General features: G+C 41.1%; 1 protein-coding gene and 1 long non-coding RNA gene across 5 annotated transcripts; one reads left to right on the forward strand and one right to left on the reverse strand.

Moving 5' to 3' along the window:
* Positions 1 to 584: 584 nt before the first annotated feature.
* irx5a (iroquois homeobox 5a) lies at positions 585 to 4,226 on the reverse strand. The gene is made up of 3 exons (XM_003437537.5): positions 3,587 to 4,226; positions 2,240 to 2,645; positions 585 to 1,596 (listed from the first exon to the last, which is right to left on the reverse strand). Exons 1-3 carry the CDS (start codon positions 3,827 to 3,829, stop codon positions 890 to 892), a joined length of 1,356 nt encoding a protein of 451 aa, XP_003437585.1. The 5' UTR covers positions 3,830 to 4,226; the 3' UTR covers positions 585 to 889.
* Positions 4,227 to 4,470: 244 nt separating this feature from the next.
* LOC102079312 (uncharacterized) lies at positions 4,471 to 16,382 on the forward strand. 4 transcript variants are annotated; one of them, XR_003220249.1, is made up of 3 exons: positions 4,471 to 10,378; positions 10,475 to 10,578; positions 10,919 to 16,382. It is a non-coding gene; the product is annotated as an uncharacterized LOC102079312 (long non-coding RNA). The 4 variants fall into 4 exon arrangements; XR_003220241.1 differs by having other exon boundaries at positions 4,471 to 10,578; XR_002062509.2 differs by lacking the exon at positions 10,475 to 10,578.
* The last annotated feature ends 210 nt before the right edge of the window (positions 16,383 to 16,592 follow it).

Below are 16,592 nucleotides of genomic sequence, written 5' to 3' on the forward strand. Positions count from 1 at the left end.
TTGCCACGCCTTTGGAAAATAGCAATGAGGTCTAAATTTGGCATAAAATCGAGCTCATTACGGAGTTCACCACCTGATTGCTCTGCATAAAACACGGGAGGTAATTGGGTTAAATGAGTGGTCCTTGGTATTGTTATTATATCAATGTCCACATTTAGAAGTCTGCTCAAGAAAAGGGAAAAAAATGAGGCCTTGTGTGCATTTTCAAGAAAAAAAAAATGACACAAGTCTCAGATTAAACTGTAAGTGTTTTGCTAGAATCTTTTTTTTCATTCGTTGAAACTCTATGAAAATGTACCAAAATAAAACGGCTCTTTATGTCAGATATTCCAACATCCTTTTTTTTCCTTTTTCTTTTTTTTCTTCTTTTTTTTTTTTGCAGGCCCCTTTTTTGTTTCAAGTTCGCCAGAGATCTCATTGCCATGGTATTTTTTTTTTTTTTTAATAATTACCGTTGAAACATCTGTCACGGTGATAAATTGAATTATAACTTCGCATAGATTAACTGACAGTTAAGCATTTTAGACACGTATCAGGCATTACCAACTGCATCCCCCCCAAAATAATCGCTGCACAAATATATATATATTTTTTATCCATAATTTACTTCAAAGATAGTGTGTTGTCCATTTTAAATACAAAAATGCTACATTAAATATACATGTTAGTCTTTAATACAAATAGACTCAGGCGGCTGCAGCGATTAAGACCATTCTTGTTACATTTTAAGATTAACCATTCAAAACTTAAAAAAAAAAATGAGGATAAGCATTTACTCAGAAAATAACTGTTCTCAGAATTTGCTTCACCGTTGCTCTTTTTTTCTTATCTTTTTTTAAATGCAACCAAAATAAATAAATGTCCGTAGTGAGTGGAAAATATTCAGGTATTAAATGTTCGACATACCTTTCTTTAGTTCATAAGGGGATTCTTTACAAAGATCTACCTGCGTTTGGCCTCTGACTTTCTGGCTCTCCCTTACCAAAGCCTCAGCTCTATTTAACACAGTCTGGTTTAATCCATTGAAATGTGCCGTGGAGCCCGTGGTTACCGAGCCGTGGTTACTGTGAAGGTGTCCAAAACTGCCACCATAGTTCGTGTAGCCGGGGTAGAAAGGGGAGGTGTAGTACAGAGGTCTGGATAGGACTGTGCTGTTGGGGAGCGGGCACTGAGGGGATGATCGTGATGGAGAAGCGCTAGTGCCTATTACAGTGCTCTGACCCAAACCAGGGCAAGACTGTGACACCTCGCCGCTGCCCTTACACCTGTCTGAGGACGTGGCGATTTCCGCAAGGGACCAGAGTTTGGGTTTAGGAGCGGAGGGGGGCGAGTGGATAACAGAGGTCACGTTGCTGGTGACCGTACCCGATGCATGGCTCAAATCTGACGGCTTGTCTTGTTGCGCAAGCTGGTTCCCCCGGGGCATCGCTGAAGGAGACGACGTGGTTGGTTTCGCAGAATCCGGCAACAACTCTGTAGTCCGCTCCTCCTGGTCTTTTAACTCCGTGTCACTCAGAAGGTGATCCGTGTCTTTGCTATGGTTTTCTTCTTTAAATCTGTCACAGCCTATGTCCCCTGGGTTAAGAAGTTTGTGATCTAAAGCACACACACACACACACACACACACACACACACACACACACACGCACAAGGAGACCACAGTTACTTCCAAATAAGCATTAAAATGTTCGTAAAACTCTAGCATGTGTTTCAGATGATTATCAAGCAATTAAACACAGATGCAAACTGAAACTGGGTGTGCAAAAAATATTTGGGTACCTTTGCACGTTTCTCTTGCAAATTATAATTGTGCAATAAAATGTTCTCATAAACATGTAAACGCCTAAAAAGAAAAATGAACTCCCCCCCCCCATAATTATGACTTATAAGTTCATTAAAGTCTGAGCATTCAAGTATCAAAATAGCTTTTGCGATGATAATTGTACAAACGCTTGTACAAGCGTTTGTACAATTGTAGCCGAATACCAGTTCAATTCACCAGCTGCAGCCTTATTATGCAGTTAAAGATAAATTGACTGCTAAATACTTTGCGTCACCAGCAATTTCAGCCACTGAGAAGTCAAACGAGGGGAGTTCAAGGTGATTATTATTTAAAGCAATTGTCCCATTATAAATAATATACAACCATTAACCAGCAATCAATTTTGCACCCTGAGTGGAAAGACTGCGATGAAAAATTGATGATTTTTTTGCCCCCTTTTTTTTCTGCACCACCGACCTGCTTCCGTGTCTGTGGAGTCTCCCTTATCTGTGGGCTTGTTTGGCTCGTCGTCGTCGTTTTTCTCCAGATCGATATTTTCGTCCTCCTCCTCGTCCTCGCTCCGGTTCCGAGGAGTCCAGGTCATTTTGTTCTCCTTCTTTAGCCTCCTCCTGGCGTTGGCGAACCAGGTTGACACCTGGGTGAGGGTCATTTTGGTGATGATGGCCAGCATTATCTTTTCGCCCTTGGTAGGGTAGGGATTTTTGCGGTGCTCGTTGAGCCAGGCCTTCAGGGTGGCGGTGGCGTCCCGGGTTGCATTTTTACGGTATGCTGGATCACCGTAAGGGTAGGTGCCCAAGGGTGCTGCGTAAGGATGGTATCCTATTGAGCCCGCCATTCCCGTAGTGTGGTCATAGGGAGAACTCTGTAATGAAAACGAGAAAGTGTGCAAAAGTTCTGTTATTCTTTAAACTGCTGCAAAATACTTAGAAGGACTTGCGGCACACAAACGTAAACACACGTGCACGACTCCACACATAAACACGCGCACGAATAGACACGCAAGCACACGCTCGTAATCGCGCACGGGTGCACTGGCTTTAATCCAGCGGTTCGAGCATGGAGTCAATGTTTATGGAATGGTTTTGAACTTAATTGGATATTTGAAATGGGATTCGTGCTTCGGTGTTATTTATTTATTTATTTATTTATTTTTATTCTATTTTAATTTTTGTTTTCTTCATATTAACGCGATGTGACTCTTTCTGTTGCTACTGAAATAGAACATTTTCCAATTAGAATAACATGAAAACATTATGCGCGGTGGCCCTAAAATTCTTTTTCCTTGCCTGTTAAACAGCGATCAATCTTTAAGCAGTAGCAAATGGGCCTATAAAACAAATATGAATTACTTGCGTGGTAAGAGATCGCTCACAGAGAATAGGAGACAATTAAATAAAATTGTTTTTAGTCTTTTCTTCCCCGCAAGCTTTACTATTTAAGTTTTATATTTGGACCAACTAATGGACTTAGAAGAAAGAAACGCAGCGATGTAAGCTGCCGTCCGTTTCGTTCGGCCAGGAGCTCAGAAGCTTCGGCAAGACATTGCCTAATCTATTAAAAACTACTATTAACTTCAAAGCCATAACAGTACACGACTTTTGTAGATTAGTTACATTTACTCAGAAGTATCTTTTCTGGACATGAAAATCTCTACTTTTCTGTCCACGTACTTTTCTGTGACGCACATTTCTTCTCAATGGCTTGATTCCGACTGCGCAACACACACCTAAGGGTTCTATAACGAGTTAATTCCCCTCGCTTTTGCTACCTATTAGATTGAATAATCACCTTTAGTGTACTCACCACATATGAGGTGAACGTGGCAGCTGCCGCCGCGTCTGCATTATATGGCAAGTGGGAGTTGTAGCCTGGCGAGGCGCTGGTGAACGCGGTAGATCCGGCATATGGCGCAAACGCAGATCCCGAAGAGGATCTCCCAAGTTCCTCGGTTCTGGGTCCCGATATAACACTGGTGCTGTACGCGGGGCACGAATACAGGGCTAATGAAGCGGACGGCTGGTACAAGTAGCCCTGAGGATATGCCATGCTGGAGTCTGGAGAGTATAAGCCACCTAACTTGTGCACTTTCCCCCCTTTATTTTCTCATGCGCTGATGTCGGAGCGCATAGAGCTGTATCTGCAGCCCGCTGTCTCCCCCCTTCTAAATGGCAATTGTCAAGGCAAAAAGTATTTTTTTAGATGAAAATAAGCTTGGATATTGGGTGGATTTTTTGGTCGCTGCCAGTCAGCCAGTCAGCCACTGTCCGCCGGAGGTTTGGTCTTGTTTTGTTTTCTGCTGCTCCCTTATCGGAGTTGAATCCTCGCTCTCATGCCCATGCAGAAGTTTTTATTATTATTTTTTTTCTTTGCCAGTCGGACGGGGGCTTTGCTTGGGAAAATGTCCTGCCAAGATGCTAAGTTGGAAATTGAGGATCCTGACGCCTACTACGCTGCACTCTACGCTCCTCCTCTCGGGGTGTAGTCACAGAAGGAAAAGGCGAGCTTATGCTGGGTAACCACAACTCTGCCCAAACCCATGGTCTCTCTCTCTCTCTCTCTCCCTCTCTCTCTTCTGTCTAACACCCCCTCCTTTCCGTTGCGTTAACTAACAACCCTTCTCATTCTCTATTTCTCTATTTTTTCTTCTTTAACAAGGCTTGTTGCAGTAAGTCTCAAGTGCGCCTTGCAGCCCCCCCTTTGGATGGCGACACCACGCGAGTCTGTCAACTCCCAACTTTCTTCTTTTTCTTCCAAATAGGAAGCCGTCACTTTCACACTTGATCAATAACAAGTCGGCTGTTGTATGCCAGGATATGGGCTCGCAAGATACCGGCAGGAATTAAAAAAGACGGTCCACCGCAGTGCTCTCTTTTTTGTTATTCTTTCTTTGTGCTTAAAAACGTCCTCATTTCACATATTTGCGTTAAATCAACAGACTGACGCCCCGCGATCTCCGTGCGCCTTGCATTAAAATCGGCAGTTGGGGTTTCAAATGGATTACTACAGTTGTGCAAGTCGACTTTCTAACGCACGACGATTGTTGCATTGGTAAGACAGCATAGCCTGTGACAAAAGTAAAAGTAAGATGGCGCAAATTGTCCTCGAGCGACAACTGTGTGAGAATAGTTTTGTAGGTGAGAATTTTTTTTTTTTTTAATCATGTCGACGGTTTTATGTTTTAATTGTGAACGCGTGGTCGTCCACTCCGTGATCACGGGTATTTGCTTATTTTATTTTATTTTATTTCAAATTATTCTGAAATGAACCAGTCGGATAAGCTACACTGCCAGAAACTCATGAACCCTCAAACCAGGGCAGAACAGTGCCAAGTGCACCGAATCTCACCGGACAAACTGTTGTAATCTCATTTGATCGCTGTAGATGCATTTCTGTTCCTGAAATTCTAAAGAGTGTTTAATGTACCGCGTTTATCGTTAATTAGTTAAATATATTTAATAAAGATAAGTCCAGGCATCATTATTAAATATAATAATTAACGGTCATTATTAATATTATTATTATTATTATTATTATTATTATTAGGACATAAATATCGTTCTTTCACAAGTATGGAATACTAACTTGGCTTCAAAATATGAGCTGAATTTTATTATTTTGTTTAGTATGTTTCAAACATCTAAAAGCCCATTCTCATTCTGGTGACTTTCCAGTTCAAGTCTCAGATAAGCCGAAAGGGATCGCTGTAGGCGCTGCTAAAGAGTGTGTGTGCACATATTGTCACGTGTTTCTTACGTTCCGAAAACCTCTAGAGAGCAAAGAATGATGACGCTGGTACAGTGGGAGAAGACTCAGACTTACGAGGGAGAGAAAGAGGGGAAAAAAAAGAGAAAGATGGATACACAAAGCGATCCTACAGTATAGCCTAATCAGATGACAGTGATACCATGAGCCCTAGTTTCACAGCGCCCTGTAGTGATTAGACACTCAAGTAATTATTGGAACTTTTCTCATAATAACAGCTACAAGGGGAGCAATTCGAATCAGCTGGTACTAATATATATATTCGCTTTTTAATTTACGTTAAAGTTAAAATAAAGCAGCAGCGTTAAACAGCCTCCTTATTAGAGACGTAAGTGTATTTAATAGTGGAGTGATTGTGTGCCACGAGCGATAAAATTCCCACAACTGGAATATTGTGCCTTGTGGGTTGTTTCATCCCGAAATATTTACTTTATCTATTTATTTCATAAGATATAAGGAAAAAAAAGTTTTGAGGGCCTAGGATGAAGGGTCTGTGTCATGTGTCCTCCTTAATGCGTTTTGGTTCAGAGTTGCTCTCTGAAGTAGGAGGAGGACCCATAATTTGAGATCACGGAGCCTATAATAGGAGTAGGGTTATGGCAACTGCTACCGCCTCTCAGCACTGCTCCGATAAAGGAGGAGGTATAGGTGAGTACAGTTTTGTTCATTTGTGTGTGTTTTTTAAATGTATTTGAACTACGCAAGTGTTCGCAATAGTCTGAGTTTAATCTTCATTTATATTTTAATTATTCTGATATTATCTGACTTTGTCTCTTCCTATTCGCTATCACTTCTTCTTCTTCCTCTTTCCCCCCTGAGTGAACTGCCTCCGTTTTGACGCATGGAAACGTTTTTAAGTGGCAAAGAAGAATTGAATGAAAGATGATGCATGCCACTTAAAATGCCTGAGGGAGCAAGCGTAATCTAAATTGGATATAGAAGCTATTATTACACAACATTATGCGTTGTGGCGGACTAATTGCGTGGCTGGGTGAGTTAAACAGTCAGTTAATGTCGAGTGGCAGACAGGTTTCTGGAGCGCACAAGGTCAGCTGTACTGCTCCCAAGCCTTTAGTGGTATACAGAAAAATGCTTGAAGTATTCATGGGATTTTTAACCATTCTAAATCTGTGTCCTAAACCGATTAGTTGACACCAATTTTTCTTTGATGTATTAGCTGAGGGCTTTTGCCACTTGGAAGCCAATTGAAATTCAAAACAGTTTTCGCTCCAAATGCTGTGGGGAGATCTGCTGCAAATAATGGATGTAATTTATTTTTGACCTTGCTTTTTTTTTTTTTCTTTTTTTAAAAGGGAGGGTTGTTAAATGATTAAACATATGTGCACTACGCTCTCGACTAAACAACTAGCATTTGATTGGCTATTATTAGTTTTGCATTATAGAGCTGTAAATTTCCATATTTCTTAAAGTGTTATATAAGTGATAAGCATGACTAAAATTGTTATTCCTTTTTTTTAATACCCAATTCACTCTTAAAAAGTTGCTGTTCCTGGTGTTATTTTTCCTAAATGAATTAAAAAAATAATAATTGACTCTTTGTTTTTGTTTTTGAATCCCAGATCCATGTTGATGAAGTCACCAAGCAGTCAGTGAAATGCACCCTAACCTTCAAACACACAAGCACCCTTGCAATTACAGCTTAAGTTAAACAACCTTGTTCACATTTTGAAATGATAATTAAAAAACACATACTCAAAAAGTCAGTTCTGTGTTTATATAACTGTAATAATTTATCCGTTTTTTAACTCTTTTATAGTTTTTAAATATGCTGCATTGCTGCTATTCCCGTGATTTTATTCGAGATAGAATCCCTTAATGTTTTACGTAGTATCACCACTTTTGCTCATACAAACTGATGCCCATGATTCGATGGGTTGATTTGACTTTAATAATCATACAATTTACATGAAGCACAATAATTCAATATGGCTTTCAGGGGAGAGAATCTATTTTCTGATCTCCTTTCTGTTCTTGTGATCTCTTTTTCTTTTATTGACCTGAATGAAGATGTATGGAGTGAGAGTGTGTGTGTCTTTGGTTTCCTCCTGATGGGGTATATCAGCTCCCCCCTCTTCTCCCTACTCCCCACGATCCCCGCAAGGCTGAATGGCAGGCCTCTGGATTGGCTAAGTGATGAAATGATGACCCTATTATGGGAAGCGATTCCAAAATGAGAGATATCAGAAGAAGATTACACCCCTCTCTCACTGCCACGCCATCCTCCTGCAATACACTGCCAGCTGCGCAGATGATGATTGATTCGCTTGAGATGGATCACAGGAAGCACCCATTGATTTTTCTGTGTTTTATCAAAAATATTTATTTACAGTTGTATCCATAGGGTGTATCCAGACTCAACCCATACTTCGTTCTCCAAATGGGGGTTGGTATAAAAGGGATAATTCCCCCTGTTCCATGACAAGACGAATGACCTGAAGTATTATTTCAGAAATGAGTCAATAGGCTCAGTGAGTAAATGAATATTGATTGGATATAATGAAGCCTGAGTGTGAATATGAGCCCTGTTGCAGACTTCACTGCAGTGATGCTGATCCTCTCCAACTGAGTATTTTGCAGACCTGCATGTGCAGCTGGGACCAAATACACCTCATTCAGAGGGTGAATCAACACACTCAGCATTCAACTTTTCCTGTGTATTTTGATTCATGATCTGAGAGTGTCCATACTTGACTCGCTTCTTATCAGATCTATGGCTAAATAGCATGTTTATGGTGAAGGTGCTATAGGTGCCATATGGCAATAATCCAAGACTCATGTTACTTAAAAGCTCTGGAGACATGTAGGAGGCATTTCTGTGTCACCTTTACAAAGGTAAACTGATACAACATACAAATCAAATGACAACTAGAATGCTAAAACCACAGTGTGGGAGCTGTGCCCTAGATATTTGCACTGACTTAATCCAATTGAAATAGTATGAGTGAGTTGCAGGGGCTCCCAGGTCTGTTGCTTGCTTATGTATGTGATGCATAATAGAAGTTGACGAGGTTGGTGATAGATCACAGCCCAGGTAATGTAAACACATTAATCCCTCAGGGTTCATGTGCATGTTCTTTCTCTCCTTTTCTCTTATATCAGTCCCTCTCTCTCTATCTGTCTCTCTCTTTCTCTCTCTTCAAGCCCTCATCCTCCCCCCTCCACGTTCATCATCTTCCCTAAACGCGTTAGTGGAGCACAAACCAGAAGCAGCCTTAATCTGTCAACATGCCCTTTAATTGGAGGGAGAAAACAACACGTGCTTCTGGTTATGCCATTCCTAAGTGCACATGCCAAAGAAACACAGAGTTCATGGAAGAAGTGATCCCGGGAGAGCAGGGCATAATTAAAAGTATCTTTTAATAGGCTTGTAATGCTGAGCCTGACTCTTGTTGCTTTAAGTAGAGGGCGAACTCTGTGGCTGGAGACGGACATGCAAGGGGCTTCTGCTGAGGGAGCCTGTAAACGATACATTGCCTCGTCGTCATCAGACATGCAGTCTCTGCCTCAGTCACCACACTCGAGATGACAGCCACTTTCCACCCCTGCCGCGGACACCTTGGCTTACCCGTTGCCGTGTTCTTTTGTTCTCAGAATGAGAGATTCTCCTCCACGACATCACCTCTCCTCATCTCCTTCCCAGCCACTTTGGCAAGTTGTGTTCTACCTCCTACTCACAGCACCAGCGGGGAGCGAGAACTGGGACTAAGGGGTTGATTTGGGGCCTGCTACACTGTAATCAAATGAGACTGCTTAGGGGAGAGGAGAAGGAGGAGGTGGAGTATTATGTTCTGTCGTGCATTCCACTGCAGCATTGTTGCTTTTTTGTTTTTGTCAGGGCAGGCTTTGATGCTGTATCCTCTTACCTTTGTAGTCCCGGTAGCCATGTTTCATAAACACGGAATGGGAAACATCCTCAGCATTAGAAATTTAGATTGCTGCTTTCCTCCTGCCACTCTGCATTCCGCACGTGCCCGGTCGCATTCTCCATCTCCCATTGCTGAGGTATTAAGTTTCCTCTCCCATGCCTCTGATACATTTAAACATCTTACAATCAGTCCCTTTTATTCGGTGTGTCATGTATAATCTGCGGAAACAACAATGCCAACATGGCTCTATGTTGCTCTCGCTCTCTTGGTACTTAAGAAGTCTCCTGTCACTGTTTTGTTTCAGGACAATTGCACATGCAAAATGCTTACTTGCTTTAAATTGAGAAGTTGCTAGGTATTCAATTTAGAACTTGTCTTCATTATTAAGAGTGTAATATTAATGTCAAGCTAAGAAATCTATAGTACATTGCTTTCTTTGTATTTTCACACAGGGAATAGGCAGTGCGTGGTTGTCTTTGTAGTTAACCGAAAGTCTCAGTGGGATAACAGTGTATTATAATCCTTAATCTATCTTAACTCATTAAAATGCGGTGTTCAATTCTGCTGCCCACGTTTTATTGTCTCGTTGCAATTTTAGTGATATGAGAGAAATTTCATGCATAATTGAATATTTAAATGTCAAACATTCACGAGAATCATTGCAAAATCCTGAAATTACTGCCACATATGGGTATATAATATATACTTAAGAAAAAAAAGTTAGATAAGATGCAAATCTATATTTGTCAGCAGAATCGTCCTCTGTAACACACTGTGCCTCAGTTCTCTCTTTTCTTCTACCTCTTCTTCTTCTTGGAAAGTAACCATTTTGTCCGACATCTGACACACTGCCCTGGGTTATTGAGCCAGACGTGGAAATCCAAAGCGGAGATGCTCTCCTTAATGCCTGACACCTGGTGCAGATTTGGAAGGGATTGCACTACAGGTACTGTCTTACCTCTTCACCAATCCCAGAAAGTCCCTTAGGTATTTCCTTTTCTTTCCACGGCTGTGTTTGTTTCTACTCTTCTTTGCCACCCAGGTATCAAGCCTCTGTTAGCTGGCCCCTGTGTTGGGATTAAGTTCAGAAGGTGTTGAAAATGATACTTATCATCCCTTTGATAAATATGATTCTGATTTGTTCAGGTATGTTTAAGGCCTCAAAAAATATAAGTAGGATTAAAAACCTTTCTAAGTATACCTTACATTTTCAGTGGGATAAAATGAAAGAAAGATTTCCTGTCCAGGAGCCAGAGCTTTTTTTTCTACTTTAAAAATAAAGTAAATGATAGCAATTGAAGAAAGGGAATAGTTGGCACGCAATGCTGTCACTGAAAAGTTAAATCTGACAGTTCTTTCATTTGACAAAAAAGGAGTTCAGTTTTCTGGAATGATTACTGAAACATGTCTGATGCTAATATTATTAAATTGCTAATTCCACTTTTGATCCTGTTGTTTGTTCTTCTCTTGCCACACCCTCTGTCAGGGTGTGCTTTACAAGTGGACGCTACTCAGGAGTGTTGCAGCTCAACTTACCGCTTGCAGTCACATCTGCAGACTGTTCTGGAGCAGAATGGCTAGCGAACATAAACACAGCAAGGACATCAAAGGCCGGCAGGTTGGGCTATACCACCTGAGCATGCTGATTGCAGTGCAGTTCAGTATCATCTGACTAGTGAAAAGAGAAGATTTTGTTGCACCAAGTTGAGACATTTAACAGAAGGTTCCAACCAGAATTTTTTGTTTGTTTGTTTAAAAAATAAATGAATAAATAAAAGCTCGAAACACAAGCCTTTTGGCCTATGAATGGCAAATTATAACTCAGTCCTGGATAACTCAAGCAACACAGATAAACTGTGAGCTGTACGCCACAATAATGTAACAGTCTTTCCTGGATAATAATATAATAAGCAAGATAAGCAAGTGCACACTTGGTGAGCTTCATAGGCACACTGTTTATGTTGACACATGCAACTCTCTTCCTGATGCAAATGCAATCTAAACATTAAGCAAAGGGAAGGCAAGCGTAGCCCATAAAGGCTGTGAGCTCCAAACACTTTGAACAGACAACTATCACTAATCACTCCCAGAGCAGTGCGGCGTGTAATTACTCTGCCAAACGTTTGCCTTTCACAGCTTAGCACTGGGAGCCCTGACCCTGCGCTTCCCTGTCTTTCCTCACCACCGTGCATGTGGAAGGGGAGGACCCCCACCACCCCCCGCCTGCTCCTCTTTCCCCTTTCTCTTTAGCAAGGGGAAAGGCAAGCTGAGCTCCCTCTCAGTATTTAGAAAAAGAGTTGGGGGGGGAGAGGGGGGGAAAAAGAGAGGGAGAAAGACAGGAAGGGAGAAGACTGAGGTTGGTGCTTCCGGCTTTGTGGGAGCCCATTTAAACAGGCTTTGAAACCCTAGCCATCCGGAGATCAGAAATAGCCTTATTGACTGCATGGGCCCAGAAGTGACTGAGCACACAGGGTTCTTAAGAGTTCACTCTTCCTCGCCGCTTGGAACAGGGGGGTGGGCACCACATGCTGAGGCCCTCTACAAAGATTTTGGACATAAATTTTACATCAGGAGAAAATATTATTTTTACAGCTATTTTTAGTGTCGCATGGTTGTATCTCAATTTTTGTGCTGTTGTATGATTTGTGTGTGTGTGTGTGGTTTTTATTTTAGTTATTTTTTATTTTATTTTTTGGAGTGACAGACATCTAATTCTACTCTTTCCCTCAGTCTTATTTATTGATATTAGTAATGCAGCTGTCATTCTGCAATGAGATCTGTCCTCTGTCTGGGTGAATGCTGATAAGATGACACAATGCAAATATGAAGTGTGATGGAGCCGCCTTGGCAAGCAGGTACAGAGTGTGCAGGGACCAGCATCCCATAATGACTATTAGCTGGATTTCACAGCCTGCTTCTGATCTCTTTCAGTGACAGGGGCCTTTATAAGAGGCTGGGTGTGTCACTGCCCCTCCTAATGGCTCTCATATACATGTGCATATGCACCCAAATGGCAGATACACAAAGAGGAATATTATACAAGACACTGTACAATAAGTTTAATGCTATTTGGCATCACTGTGGACTTTAAAAAAACAAAGGCAATTTTTTGTATCACAGAAATGGTGATAGATTTTCTCCTTTTTTATTTTTTATTTTTTATGAATAAATGAAATGAGATTGCTATAAATTTTAAGCTGGCCCACTGGCACAATGAAACTGAACTTCATAGTAGAAATGATCCTTTCAGCATATTATCGATACATAACGTATCTTTATCTTAATTTCACCACTAGTCATCTTTACCATATTGTCATATTCTTCACCACTGCTGTAAAGGCTCATTTAGACTCGCAGAAGCTTAAAGAGCTCTCTCAGTTGCTGCTTGTATAAGCTTTTCAGAGAGTCCCGTTTTATCACTGATGTAGTAATTTCACTTCATCAGTCAGTTGTGACTAAAAATACATCAGGGATTAGCTTCATGGCCAGACTATCTTCCGCTGCTTTGATAACATAATGGGGGCTGGTGCTTGTGGTTACAATCATCTGATATAGGTTCATAACATTCGAAACTACACTTACAATACTACGGGCTTTTTGAAAGAGAAGAATAGAGTGTGATCTTCTTAAACTCTCATGAAAATTGTGTGTTTTCCCTTTTAATTCCTTTGTAGGAGCATTTTGCAAAGATGAAAATGGCTCCCACCCCCACTCGTTCCCCTTTCCAGTTTCTATTCTACACAAATTAGCTATGGTCCTGGAGGGCAAAATGACAAGAGGTTACTGGAAGACTATGTGTTTAATTAATTGAAAAATGCTTAAATTGCTTTTACAGTTGTTATGTGGAGTGAAAAAAGGGAATCCATGTTGCCAGTACTCAACCATAATTAGCACCCGCGGGAATTAAATATTTAGCATTAGCTGTGTTGCGGCACTTAGGACACAAATTTCTATTTTAACTATGAAAGCGAGCCTGTCTTAAGTGCATGAGTCTGTGTGGACAGCTGTGCAAAGGGGAACAGCACAGGATATTTCAGCGAGACACCCCAGTGGCATTTCGGGTCCTTCCACATCACATGTGTAAGAGATATGGCAGTTGTATTCCCAGGGGTTAGGCATTACTCAGAGTATTTAGTTTTCTAATTAGGCTGAGGGCCTTCGTCCATGCCTACCACCACCATGGGAGCCAATGAGAATTTCCTCTCTTATGTGTCAACTCTGAGACACAGAAAGAGGGGGGAAAAAACAGGAATGAAAAGAAGGAGATAAAGAGGACGCATGTGTGAAAATGAGAGAGAGATGTACACACGGTTGAGGGAGAAATAAAAGACCTGCAGAAAAGCCTTTGTTTATTCCAACTTTAATTACACATTGCATTTAATGACTCCACTGGTGTGTTTGAGGCTGGAGAGGGAGAAGCTGTGGAGCCTTAATGATCTGTAGTAGTGGATGTCAGCCGAGCCGTTGGAGACTTAAAGCCCATTTTTAAAACTCCCTTTTTGTTTGGGCCTAGAGGCGACAGCGCAAATGGAGTTCATGCTAAGCCACACTAGGCTAGACTTAGGGACTACTTCACTGTCTGGTCAGCCAATTTCACAAAGGGCCAGGCCATTTGGAGGCATCAGCAGCTGACCGCAGCAACTGTTAAACTTGTCAGTGTGCATCAGGTTACCCACTAATGAGAAGTAATAAAGGTTATCCCAACTTTTTAAGTGTTTGATCTTTGTGCGCAGTGGGATTTAAACATAACGTGTGGAAGGTGAACCAAGATTGGAATTGGAATTTGACCCCTATGTTATGTGTGAATGAGGATTTAGAAATAGACACAAATAATTAAAAGCTCAAGCTCTGAAACTTGGATGAATAGTTTTAGAATGTAACATATTGTGCACTTAACTGATATATCGTGGATTATTACTTTTTGTGCAGGGATGCAGGATTACAGGATTACAACCAGACTTGAAGATTGTCTAAAATCATAGTGGTCAACAATGTTTTCTGCCAATATACAACAATCGGGCAGCATAAGCCGTATTTTTGAGAAATTGCATCTCGCTCTGGGGAAGCTGCATTTTTACTATAATGTACTAATGCTGGATTGAATCACTGAATCATGTTCAATTAACACAACTGAATGTATGACCCTTTGAGATGCAGTGTTATTTGTTTTGACACACAGCTCTCAAAAAACGTACCCACCCCATCTTCAGTGCAGAACGTTAAAACCCCTTGTTCTGTAAAACAAATTCTCCGGATTATTCAAAGCTGTGAGAATTAAGATGGAAAAATCCATGCGTAAAATTACCGTCCATTCAACTTGAGGCAATATTTTCCTCTAGAGGCAAATATGTTAATTGAGCTTCCTAAAGTAGCTCAATCCTCAGGTTATTTAATTTCCCCAAAAGCCTTAGCTGTGCTGGGGTTGGTGGGGGGTGGTGAATTCTTTACACCAGCAATATTGTCATCAAGGGAAAAATAGCAGCAATGAGAAGAAATGGAAAAGAGCATACTGGTGGAGGTTGAATAACTGTTAAGTCATGAGGTATATATATATATATATACACATATACATTATAAAATGAATCATGAGATAATGCAAAAATTTCACTAATGTTAATGTAAAAGCAAGCTGCTAAATCACTAGTTTTCTGCCAGAAAATACAGTTTTGAATAACTCTAAACTGAGCTTAACCTGCCAAAGAATCATCTTCATAACTGTCATGTCATCTAATTGCTTCTGTCTGTTTTCCCCAAAGGCTGTGTCCAGTTCTGTCACTGGTCCTTAGTGCTCCAGCAGCCTGGTCAAAAAGACATCCTGGCAGGGTCCCAGGGTGGATGCATCGCCCACGCACGCTCCTCTTGCCAGATCCCAGAAGTCTTTGTGGTGAACCACTGACCGTGCTGCTCCCTATTTTCTTCCAGCCCAGCAAATAATGTGTCAGAAAAAGATTATTGATAGCCCATAAAAGAAGAGGCAGAATGTTGTTGCCGCTCTGCTCCAACTTTAAAGAACAATACAAGTGCTAAACCATCAGTTTCAATGGTGCACTGCTCCTGAAAGAGCACAGCATTTATTTTTCACATTGTTGTTCAGTTTGAATAAAAGGTGCTACAACTGGAACATGAACAGACAACAATTACTTCTATTTTTTAAATGCTGCTTCATTTTCCTTTACATTTGAAACCTTGTAGTGAGGTTGGCAACTTTGCACTGTCTATTCAAAAGAAAAATGAGATCCCTCAAAAGGAACATTTAAATTTTCTCCATGCTCCGTTGAGTCATTCGCATTTTTTGCCAACTTTACCAGACACTGGCGAAGCTGTTGCTCATCTGGCCTAAATGTGGCCTGAGTGGGTGATTCTCAGACAGATGAGGGAAGGTATATTTACAGAATTAACGATGCACTCCATCGGCCACACAACAGCTGCCTGCTACACTTAGCTAATTGAGACTGCAGGCCCATTCCCATTTGCAGAGCACCGTGATTGAACAGTTGGGCAGCTTTATGTGTGTTTTTGGTCTCCTCGCGCTCGAAATCAACACTGACACTCCCATGCAAAAACAAACACTTGTTCAAGCTGACTGTGTTGTGGCACCGCTTGTGAGAAGTCTGCCCTTTTTGTTGTTCAGTGTTTCACTTTTAACATTGTTCATCCGTCTTATCAACATGTTTGTTTTCAGGGAGGCAGCGCATGATGTGTTGGAGAGATAGAGCAAGGTTCATCTCAGCAGTAATGCTGTTAAATGAGAGAAGGAGCGGGTGTTTCAAGTCTGTGTGTGTATATACAACACTGTTTTGCTGTAAAATCTGTGTTTATGTTCACTGCAGGCATAATTCACAGTGTGTGTTAAAGGGCTCCGGGCCATGCAGGCACGCGACTGGCAGCTTTTTCTCCCCATTGTAAGAAAACAGGAAAAAAAAGAATAAAAAAGGAGTTTGGATAAATAACACTTTAATATGTTATGCATGCAAAAAACAGATCACATTTAGATTTGTGACATATCTGAAATTTCACGTCACGGCTAATTTTTCTTTTCAGACTCTACCTCGTGTAGGTTATATATTCTCAGTCAAATCCAGATGTCAGTAACTTATACAAACCCAGACATAAGCAGGGTATCACAACGTATAATAGGAATCATGGGCCTTTGATTTTTG

The sequence above is a fragment of the Oreochromis niloticus genome, linkage group LG1 (genome assembly GCF_001858045.2).
Source record: "Oreochromis niloticus isolate F11D_XX linkage group LG1, O_niloticus_UMD_NMBU, whole genome shotgun sequence".
In the NCBI taxonomy this organism is placed as follows: domain Eukaryota; kingdom Metazoa; phylum Chordata; class Actinopteri; order Cichliformes; family Cichlidae; genus Oreochromis; species Oreochromis niloticus.

Bases quoted from the DNA above. Each gene is read 5' to 3' on its own strand.
- irx5a (XM_003437537.5), bottom strand. From the start codon at position 3,829: ATGGCATATCCTCAGGGCTACTTGTACCAGCCGTCCGCTTCATTAGCC. The intron at 2,646-3,586 runs GTGAGTACACTA...TTTTCATTACAG, and splicing joins CCACGTTCACCTCATATGTG to AGTTCTCCCTATGACCACAC. The intron at 1,597-2,239 runs GTCGGTGGTGCA...TGTGTGCTTTAG, and splicing joins CTCCACAGACACGGAAGCAG to ATCACAAACTTCTTAACCCA.